Source organism: Octopus sinensis, linkage group LG11 (genome assembly GCF_006345805.1).
Source record: "Octopus sinensis linkage group LG11, ASM634580v1, whole genome shotgun sequence".
NCBI lineage: Eukaryota > Metazoa > Mollusca > Cephalopoda > Octopoda > Octopodidae > Octopus > Octopus sinensis.
Genome location: NC_043007.1, coordinates 5165748 through 5177747, shown reverse-complemented (window position 1 = coordinate 5177747; position 12000 = coordinate 5165748). Strand labels below are relative to the sequence as shown.

At 37.1% G+C, this 12000-nt stretch overlaps 1 protein-coding gene across 6 annotated transcripts in view; it reads left to right on the top strand.

Moving 5' to 3' along the window:
- LOC115217121 (GRAM domain-containing protein 4-like) overlaps positions 1-12000 on the top strand; it is a 175650-nt gene that overhangs the window by 80290 nt on the left and 83360 nt on the right. For all 6 annotated transcript variants that reach the window (XM_036507034.1, XM_036507033.1, XM_036507036.1 and 3 more), the window contains exon 3: positions 2291-2477. In XM_036507034.1, coding sequence (XP_036362927.1) covers positions 2291-2477 — 187 coding nt within the window. The remainder of the gene's footprint in view (positions 1-2290; positions 2478-12000) is intronic.

The window sequence follows — 12000 nt, the reverse complement described above, 5'->3', positions numbered from 1 at the left end:
TTTACAGAATCATTTAGTAAATAGGTAAATAGGTTTCTATTACTAAACACACATCTTTCAAGAAACTTTAGTGTAGGTTTTTGCTTAATGTTTCCTATTTTTTTTTGTCTTTTTCCTTCTTTTCGTTTTCTTTTCTTTTCTTTTCGCTATTCAGCAGGGTTGTCTTCATTTTGTTTTTTCATCTTTATTCATTTCTTTTATTCTTTCCTAACACGTTTTTTAAAGTGTTTTCTCTGCTTTATCTTAACCATTTGAAGCAATAAAGACAACTTTTTAATATTTTTTTACATTTAATTATTTTATTATGAGTATTTTTTTTTTATTTAATGATTATGATAATGAGTTGTCATCTTCCCCATCTTAGCAACAGCATCAACAGCAGAAGCATTTTTATGACTGTCTTTGATTTTCAAAACGGAAAAAATGTCTCAAAACAATTGCCCTAGGTTCTATATGCAAATTTGAGCCTCCTGTGAACTAATTCTGTCCATGGCACTGTATTTCTCCTGAGTAAGCATTGCTGAAAGAGGGATGCATGAAATATACCCATGTGTCTTTCATGCCATCAAATGCAATTATCATTAGCTTGATAACTATCGTGTTAGTTGTTCATTATGGTTGGTTAATTAGCAAACGATAGCACATAGCACTGAGAGGACTCTTTGATCTTGTCTTGTCAATAACATGACAATCCCTTTAGTGCTGGTGCCATGATGCATCCAGTGCACTTGGTAATGTGGTTGGTTTTAGGAAGGGCATACAGCCATAAAAAGCCATGTTAAAAATAAAGGTACAAGTAAGAGATGGTTCTCAACCTGTCTAGGAGTAACTTGGAAACTCGGGGTAAAAACTGACTTGAACTGTGATGACCCAACCCATCCAACCCTGGCCTTCATGTAAAATGGATTTGAAAAATGATGACATATAAAAGCATGGTTGTATAGTTAAGAAGTTTGTTCCCTTACAACATGGTTTTACGTTCAGCCCTACTGTGTTATACCTTGCACAAATGCCTTCTACTATAGCCCCAGCCCAACCATAGCCTTCTGAGAGAATTTAGCTGACAGAAGCTGAAAGAACCCCCAATGTGTCTATGTGTATTTATGTATGTGTGTATATATATATATATATATAAAATAAAATACAAAATGGGACAAGAACTCAAAACATCCAGACAGTTAGGTGATACAAAAAGGACAACAAAACATCCAGATAGATGATACAAAAAAACAAGGACAGGTCATTCGAAGATTAATCAGCCAAAATTGTGAGGATGGTCCAGTTCTTGACTGAGGATAAAAAGCTTCGAATGACCTGTCCTTGTTTTCTTTGTATCGTCTATCTGGATGTTTTGTTGTCCCTTTCTGTATCATCTAGTTGTCTGGATGTTTTGCGTTCTTGTCCCATTTTGTATTTTATTTTATTTATATATATACACACACATATGCCAGTGGCACATAAAAAGCACCCACTACAATCTCGGAGTGGTTGGCATTAGGAAGGGCATCCAGCTGTAGAAACCTTGCCAAACAACATTAGAGACTAGTACAGCCTTCTGGCTTGCCAGTCTTCAGTCAAACTGTCCAACCCATGCCAGCATGGAAAGCAGGTGTTAAACAATGATGATGATGATATATATACATATATATATGTGTATATATGTATATCATCATCATTTAATGTCCATTTTCCATGCTGGTATGGGTTGGACAGTTTGACAGGAGCTGGCCAGTGAGGGAACTGCTGCTCAAACACCACCTATTAAACATTTAATAACATTAATACTACCCTCTTAGTTAACCCTAACCCTAATTGAGGGTTGCCTGGAAATTTCCATACGTACTGTTTCTTCTCTTCAATCTAATACGAAATCTGCACCAGTAAGGAAACTACCACCAATACCATCACACTTATGCCACCACCACCACTACCACAAACATCAGGATCATTTGTACCACGTCAGTGCTCCTCATCAAAATTACTCCAGCCCCACCATCACCAAATCTCTTTTATTATTATCAAAAGTGCCATCATTATCCTCTCATCAACACCACCATCCTTACATTACCATTCACACCACCACTTCCACATCAGCATCAGCATCACCCTATTACCACATCATTAAATTCCCCCTGATCATGGTATTTTTTTTCTTTATTGCTTTCAAATTAATTGATTAAAATGATTTATTATTAACAAGTTTGTATCAGTTTGGGAAATGGAAAAATACAAAGAAGAATGTGTATTGATTTCATTTGTGATTTATATTCTTTTTTATACTTTTATTCAGACTTTTGAATTAATAACTGCTGACCGTGAAGGAGAAAACAGTAGTTTATCAGGACAAGGAACACCTGAGTCACCTCGCTCAGAATGCATTCATCCACTTAATTCTGAAGAAAGAGTGAGTTTTGAGCAACAACTGACCCACCTTCAAGAACAGCTGGTGGCTATTATGATAGAAAACCAAGCTCTGAGTAAGTTTGTTTCACCAAAATATTCCTCTTCTAAACTCTGAGTAAACATGTAGCTCCTCTACAACAGGAAACCTGTTCTGGCCCCTTCTTTCATACTTTTACATCTCATCGCCCCAAATAAACCCCTCTCAGTCCAGAGAGAATCTTAATGTTGGAAGCTGCATGACAACATCACTAGTGTTGGTGCCATGAAGAAGAGCACTCAATGCACCCTGTAAAGTGTCTGTTGCTAGGAAGGGTATGTAACCATAGAAACCATATTAAAGCAGACATTGGATCATGGCACTATCCTATGATCTCTTGGATCCTGTCAAACCATCCAACCCATGCCAGCATGGAAAATAGATGATAAAACATGATGATAATGATGATGATGATGATGATGGTGGTGGTGGAGATGATTTTTTATTACTCACAGGGTGGTTGGCGTTAGGAAGGGCATCCAGCTGTAGAAACACTGCCAGATCAGACTGGAGCCTGGCGCAGCCTTCTGACTTCCCAGACCCTGGTCGAACCATCCAACCCATGCTAGCATGGAAAACAGACGTTAAACGATGATGATGTTTATTGACTGAGGACAACAGACTCCTCTGCCAACTGCAGTCCTCTGCTGATGGTTTCCATCACCTACTACAGTGGTGCAATGTCTGCAGACAAGATGCAGTTCACCCAGTTCACATATTTATTTCGTTTTATTTATATTTTATTGAATTATTTTTCTGTCATGGAATTTGAAGTTGTAATATTAGAAATATGACTCTAAACGATGTAAAGTAGTTAATCTAGTTAAATATTAATTAACCCTTTTAATACCAACCCACTTGTGTCCATCTCAGCTTTTATGATATAAAACCATCTATTTTAAAGTGTTCCTGTATAAATCTAAAACTTCTGTCATAAATTTTAGAAAGAATCCATTGTTTATATATTTTACATACCCACTTAATTGTCTCTCATTAAATTAATAATTGTTTATAATTATTGTTCCTAAAATAGGCACAAGGGCTGAAATTTAGGGTTTTAGGGGTTAGTCGATGAAATCAACCCCAGTACTTGACTGGTACTTTATTTTATCAATCCCTACATGATGAAAGGCTAAGTCAACCTCAGTGGGATTAAACTCAGAAAGTGATGAGCCAGAAGAAATGGCAATAACCATTTAGTCCCACATGCAAATGGTTTTTGCCAGCCAAGTCAACTTGGCAGAATGTGAAGGTTGACTAGTAATATTAATAACCATAATGGACTCAATGTGTCTTGTATTAAGGTGCATTATGATTGATCGGGAAAGGTTGGGATTGGGAACAGAATGCAGGAAGACAACAATGAAAGCCAGGAGCAGGGGACACGGAATAAAACGAGAGAGAAAAAGGGAATAGAAGAAATGCCATGAAGAGGAAAAGATGCATAGGTACATCAGGAATAGGGTTGGAAAGTTTCAGGGTGCATGGAATCTTTTAAGAAGGCAGAGCCTTGATTGCTAACATCATCATCATCATCATCGTCGTTTAACGTCCGCTTTCCATGCTGGCATGGGTTGGACGATTTGACTGAGGACTGACGAACCAGATGGCTGCACCATCTGGTTCGTCACAAATAATTTGACAATTCTGAGCATGAAAAACGTTTCCGAAAGTCATGGATGTTTCACTATATTTTGATTTTATAATCATATGAATGATTGGTAAAAGGATCGGATTCCAAAGTTGTTGTTGGAAGAATGGCAGATAATCTTGTGAGCTGCTATTAAGTCAACTGCTACACTCCGAAACCTTAGTGCCCAATGAAGCAACACGTTTAAGTTATGGTTAAGTGACTTGTGGAGAATATTTGTCTGGTTGCATGTTTCTGGACAGTTTCCAGTAGACTGATATTCTGGAAACAATGAGTATTCCAGACTAGGATGCAAACTGTATGTGTGGACATACGATAGCCATACATAGCTTTAAACAGGTAACCGGTTAGCAGCTGACGAAGGTTTTTGATGAATGATGTTAAGACATCTTTAGCCTTTTTGATAGAGTTTGTCCAACATGGATCATATATAGCTGTGTATTTCATTAGAAACATGGTCACGAAATAGCTAAGACAGTAGGGTGTGAGTTGAATGAAGATTTGGACTGCTATGTCTAGTAGAGTTCATGAACGTATAAAAAGGGAATCCGTCATTAGCTCAATATTGCAAATGCATGGATGTCACAACTTTCAATTTCCATCTCGTCTGCAATAAAAATATGATCTTTATTTTAGAAGAGAAAGAACCTGGAAATCGATACATATTGTGGATTTATTTGATACTAGCACTATGACCCGGCGTTGCCGGGTCATAGTGCTAGTGCATGCATATATAGCTGCGTGCGTGCGCACATACACGCGAGTACTGTCCAAATCTCCGACCAATCACATACAGCTAGCTGGCATTCAATTGGCGTATCAAGTTTCGGGCATTTTGATTGGGTTTTGGATAGAAAATTCACAAAAACGTCACTTCTATTGATTTTTTTTAATGGCTTTGCAGGGTGACTGGGAAAATGTAAAGATGTGCACAACCACCCTTGGGTGGTTTTGAATGACCATAGAAAGTGTGAGCCCTCTAACTGAAAAATTGTGGATTTGTATAAAGGACACACACACACACACACACACACACACATTTTGCCATTTATATATATAGAGATTATTGTTGCCCATCCGACCAGCTCTGATAAGAGCTTGTATATCATTTCATGCAACTTTACAATTCATTATGAGAAATGTGATTGAAATGAAATATCTTTTAAATATCTAAATCTATAGGTACAAGCATGGTTGCGTGATTACGAAGTTTAGTTTACATCCACATGGTTATAGGTTCAATCCCACTGCACAGCACTTTGGGTAATTGTGTTCTGCCATAGCCTCAAGTGGATTAAACTTTTGAATGAGGAAAACTGAATGGATGCCCTTTGTATGGTTGTGTATGTGTGTGTGTGTATATATACATATATATACATGCACACACACACACACATACATAAAATTAAGATAAACAAAATTCTTTTTTAATCTAAAATATACTCTCCTTCATTTTCTGCAATACTCTTCCACCTATCTGGTAGACTTGCAAGCACCCTCCCCCCTCTTCCAAAATCCACTTGTTCATTACAAAAAATACTCCTCTAGAACTGTTCTGACCTTGTCTACAGAATTCATATTTTTTCCGTCCAAATGATTTTGAAGACAGTAGAATAAATGATAATCAGACGAGGCAATGTCTTGCAAAAATGGGTGGGACGTTTCCCATTCAACCTGCTCCAGCCTTTGGAATGTCATCTTCACTATATGTGGCTGAGTATTATCCTGATGGAAGAACACCTTTCGTCTTGAAACCAGAGATGGTCGTTTCTCTCCTTTGTTGTCGTTTGATTTGGGTTTAAAAGTTCAAAGTGGACTAAACCTTTCATATCCCACTAAACAGATAACAACACCTTACAAGGGCGAAGACCTTCTTCAGCCTGGGGTGCCAGTATTTCTCCTTTCCCTCCCCACTGTCTTTGGTGCTTGACATTTTTATAGAGAAGCCAATTCTCATCACCAGTCACTATTCAGTCCAAAAAAGGTTCATCCGTGACATATGACAGCAAAGAAGAGCACACATTCACTTTCTGTGTGTGATTAAACTCAGAAAGTTTGTGAGGAGCCCATTGACCCAATATGCTAAGTTTCCCGATGGCACGCAGGTGTCGATGAATGACTGAATGACCAAATCCAAGTTTCTCTGCAAATTACGATGGGATTTTGTTTCATCAGGGTTTGCAGGGTGTCCTTGTTGAGCTCTACAGATTTTCCAGGAAGAGGCTCGTCTTCTGGGCTGTAATTTCCAGCTCAGAATTTCTGGAACCACTGCTGACACAGGCTTACGCTTATTGTCCAATCCCCATATACTCCATTAATATTCCTCACACTTTCCATTGCGTTGTTGCCTTTATTGAACTCATAAAGCAAAATATGCCAAATATGCTCCTGTGTCACTTCCATTATAGCTTTGAAAAAATAACTGTTAAAATCGAACTGCACTCTTCAAAACTTGCACTAAGAATAAGACGAAGGTAAAATTACTGCCTGCTTTTATATCAAGTTGATGCAGGTAGTTTATCCCATCCCCCTCTGACTTTTCATGTAATTGAAAACAACCACATTATTTATGAAATGAGCCAATATATATATGTTATATATACACTCTTGCCCAGAGTTTGAACCAGGAACCTTTATGTTGAAACTAGTGAGGTGGTGGTGGGGGGCAGTAATATAGCTATCACTTATTCACTAAGTTACTGACATCTACTGCTTTCCATCTCTAAAAGATGAGGTTAATAGCCTAATAAACCATAATTTTATTCCCATACTTATTTTGGCGAGAACTTAATATCAAAGTGAACAGCACTCGTCACACTCCACAGCGAAAATAGTTAAAGCTAAACATCTGAACATATGTTCAAGGCTTGTATTATTTTCAATGGCCTTAGACAAACAATACATAAATGCTAAGAAGATACTAACAAAATATCATTAGACTTGACTCTTCTATGAAGATATTGAACACAAGATATAAATAAATCAAACATTGTTCTTATTCCAGTCTACAGCATACATGTGTGTGTGTGTGTGTGTGTGTGTTTAGAAGTCTTCATGTAGTTGTAAGTACATGTATTGAAGGTGTGTGCTTGTGTGAGTGTAAGTGTGATTATGTTGCCATGTGGGTGAGATTATGTTTTACAGGAAAGTCTAAGGAAAACACAAACAAGGATGAGATTTTTTTTGTCTTTGGAAAAGGTACAACATGATTATGTGCTTAGCTGTTAGGTCTGGCTTCGTCTGGGATGGTCTGATCTGGTTTGGTAAATGGCGAGATTCAACAGTATTTGGCAAGCTTTCTCTGCTGAAGGAGTGGAGGGTTACATCGGTTAGCAGCTTTTCGAAAAGCTGAAGGAGGGCAAAAGTCTTGAAATGATTTTTATCAGAAAGTCGTATTAATAGAGCAAAAAAAAAAACAAGCAAACAAAAAAAGAAAAAAAGAAAAAAGCAAACATGCATTTGCACACATTTCTATGGTGAAATACACACAAACAGGTAAACTCTCATACATCACATTTGCAAAGATGTATGTATGTATGTGTTGTATGTATGTATGTATGTATGTATGTATGTATGTATGTATGTATGTGTGTATGTATGTATGTGTGTATGTATGTATGTATGTATGCGTGTATGTAGGTATGTATGTATGTATGTATGTATGTATGTATGTGTGTGTGTATGTATGTATGTATGTATGTATGCGTGTATGTATGCATGTATGTGTTGTATGTATGTACGTATGTATGTATGTATGTATGTATGTACGTATGTATTGTATGTATGTATGTATGTATGTATGTATGTATGTATGTATGTATGTATGTATGTGTGTATGTATGTATGTATGCGTGTATGTAGGTATGTATATATGTATGTATGTATGTATGTATGTATGTGTGTGTGTGTGTATGTATGCATGTATGTGTAGACATGTGTGTATTTATGAGTAGGACTGGTGAGCCAGAAGGCTGCACCAGGCTATATGTATATAGCCATTATAGATCGTTAGCCACTACACACATTTTTTCTCTCCTTGTTTCTCTCTTTGTTTTTTATCTCCTTTTTCTCTCTCCTTGTTTTTTCTGTGTCCCTTTCTGTAGAAGAGCATAGGCTCGAAATGTAAAAGACTTTTTCTATTCCTGAGCGTTATACTAATACATCTCTTTGTTTTGTACACTACCTGTCTTCGTCTTTTGTTTTTTTCATAAATTCTCCCTATATATATATGGGTGTGTGTGTGTATGTATATATATATATACATCCAATTCATATTGAAAACAGGAATAGGGAGACAAATGCATTTAAATAAAACTGCATTCAATTCAAATGAATGTATTTCTGTTAATCTGACAGCATTGTCGTTGTAATTAAATAAGGAGTCCTATCATTAAGATTTACATTAGTGAAGACACCTGACTTAGTCATTAAGCTAATTGGCTTTTAAGTCTTGAACCTATCTTATTGGTCTCTTTTGCTAAACAACTAAGTTACAAGGACATAAACAAACCGACACTGGCTGTTAAGCAATGGTAGGGGACAAACACAAAGCTTTACAATGGGCTTTTCCCAGTTTCTGTCAACCTAATTCATTAGCAAGGCTTTAGTTGGCCATGGGCTATAATATAACACAATTGTCCCTTGCGTCACACAGTGGAACTGAACCTGGAGCAGCGTGTTTGCGAAACAAACTTCTAACAACACAGCTACTACTTATGATGAGCTTCCATAGATTTGGAAGTACGCTGAGCGTGAGAAGACCCGGCAGGACAAGTGAGACCATAACCCGTGGCCTCTACCTGGGATGTAGCCAGTCTAATTATGCATACCTTTTCTTCTTGGGACACAAAAACTCTGCTTGCGAAGACCTGTTGAGGCAAGCAAAATCGAAATTGAAATCAATCAAAAATCAATGGAAATTGTAGTTGTGATACCAGTGCCGGTGGCACGTAAAAGAACCATCCGAACGTGGCCATTGCCAGGCATGTAAAAAGCACCAACCTATTGTGGCCGTTGCCAGCCTCGCCTGGCACCTGTGCCAGTGGCATGTAAAAAGCACCCGCTATACTCATGGAGTGGTTGGCGTTAGGAAGGGCATCCAGCTGTAGAAACACTGCCAGATCAGACTGGGCCTGGTGCAGCCTCCTGGCTTCCCAGACCCCAGTTGAACTGTCCAACCCATGCTAGCATGGAAAGTGGACGTTAAATGATGATGATGATGAATATGATAGATTTGCTCATAAGGCATTGACTTTGTGCTATAATAGAAGACACTTGACCAAGGTGCCATGCTGTGGGACTGAACCCATAACCACATGGTTGCAAAGTCCATTCCTTAATCACACAGCCATGCATCAGCTTAATATGATGTGTGTTTCAATAATATTGGAATTTCTTTGTAGTGAAACTGAAGTTTCCATTGTGATTTGCTAGTTTTACACCAAAAGATTTTAGTTAATGAAAACTCAACAAGCATTTCTATATTGACGACTAATTAGGAAGTCCCTCAGCCTGTCTGTTCTCCTAGGCACTGTACCAAATAAACTACTTTGAACTGAATAACCAGGTGAGTATCTTCACCTGTATATAACCATAAAATTGTTTGTGGCAATGTGGTAATGTGGCAGTGAGCCAACAAAGCAGATTTTTAGACAATTTCCTTTCCTTGTTCTTTGCTCTCCCAACAAATAAAATCTAAAGAGAACTACAACATTGAAATAAATAAAGAAAATAACATTTTCATAAAATTTAAGCAAAAAAAACATAAATAAATTACAATGGAATTTGGTAAAATAAAAAAGGAAAATGAAAATTGTTAAAAGATTTTCCACATCTTTCTTTAGCCTTAAAAATAAAGAACATTTTTCAAGAAAGATAAATATTATCAAAAATAACATTATTCTTGGCATATATTCAGAATATGGTAAAATATTTAGCCATTTGCTGGCTTTAAAGAATTTCTCATTTTCTTTGTTATTTTCCTCTTTCAAGTCAACATTTTTTTCCCGTTTTTTTTCTTCCTTCCACTTAGGTTAACTAAAACAAATTAAAATAATAAAATAATTCGCTGAAGGATTCAATAATTTATTAATGAAATGAGAATAAGTGATTTGTTGCAGCTGTTCTGACCATCTTAGAAAAAGTGTGATGGTTAGAATATGAAATTTATTGTAAAGAAAGAAAAAAGAAAAGAAAACAAAGAGGAATTCAAGATTAACTTCGGCGCCTTTCCAAACTTTTAGCCTTAAGACTTACTTCCTTCGTCATTTTCTTTTGTATAATTGCTTTGATGCAATTTTGAACTGAGAGCTACTGGTGGTTCTTACTTGAGAATTAATCCAGATGTTAATGAAGAAATAAAAAAAATTTTGATGGCTCATGTTCTACTCTAGCAGACAGAAGGCAAAAATTGATTCATCAGCATCATCATCATCATCGTCATCATTATCATCATCATTGTTGTCATCATCATCATCATCATTATCATCAACATCATTGTCATCAACAGTGGCAGCAGCTTCGTTGTCATCATCTTTGTCATCAACTTCATCATCATCATTATCGACATCTTCATAATCATTATCATCAACATTGTCATTACCTATTTCTTTACTACCCACAAGGGGCTAAACATAGAGGGGACAAACAAGGACAGGCATAGGTATTAAGTCGATTACATCGACCCCAGTGCGTAACTGGTACTTAATTTATCGACCCCGAAAGGATGAAAGGCAAAGTCGACCTCGGTGGAATTTGAACTCAGAACGTAATGCAGACGAAATACCGCTAAGCATTTCGCCCGGCGTGCTAACATTTCTGCCAGCTCACCGCCTTTGTCATCACCATCACCACCACCATCACCACCACCACAGCCATCACCCACATCATCATCACCATCATTATTGTCAACTTAGAGTCTTTCATGTACAAACAGATGAGTTCAGAAAATACTCCACAATTAGAATTTATTCCTCCGCTTCCAGCAAAAGGTGAAACTGTGCACTCAAAGAGAAAGTTTCTATCTGGTCACACGACATGCTAGAAATAGCAGCCAATTCTCTATCAAATCAAATCCCACTGTCTTAATATGGGGATAGCACATGACATAATGTAGTACTAGATTCACACCCACCAGCAGCAGCAGCAGCAACAACAGTGGAGGCACAATGGCCCAGTGGTTAGGGCAGCGGAGACTTCAAAGTCACTGTCAAACTTTTCCATATGAAAATTGATGTGTATGTGTGTGTGTGCGCATGCATGCATGTGTGTGCATGCTCACATGCACATTGTGAACTGTGTAAATATGCATGAGTGTATATCTTTGTGTTTATTCCCTCACTGCCCAACAACTGATGTTGGTTTGTTTACATCACTATAACTTAATTTTGCAATAAGAGAAAGATTGAATACATGTCAGAAGTCCTGAAGTGGCTTTGTTCAGCTAAACCCTTCACAGTGGTGCTGCAGTATGGCCACAGTCTAATGACTGAAACAAGGAAAAGAACTGAATTTGGTTTTCATTTGAGAAATATTGTGGCCCTTCTAAACATCCGGCACCCTCTTATGATCTCACAAGGACTCAAAGAAGGTATCACAGTCCAGGTTAAGAAAACATTACACTGACACAAGAAATGTTTTTAGTTTCATCTTTTTAAAATCTCAGTTAAACTTTTATATTTAAGATGGGTTTCTTTTTAATAGTTAGCATTTTGTTTTTTTGTGAAAATACAAAAATATAACAAGTCTGTCAGAATTTTTAACCCTTTTGATACCAACCCACCTATGGGTCCCCTTTGTTCTCAAACGCAAATTTTTGATTTAAACTGAACAGGATTCAAACCTTAAATCAAAATTTCCAGTCAGTTTTTGTTTCTGACAACTGCTTAACATTTTTTAAAGTTAATTGAAA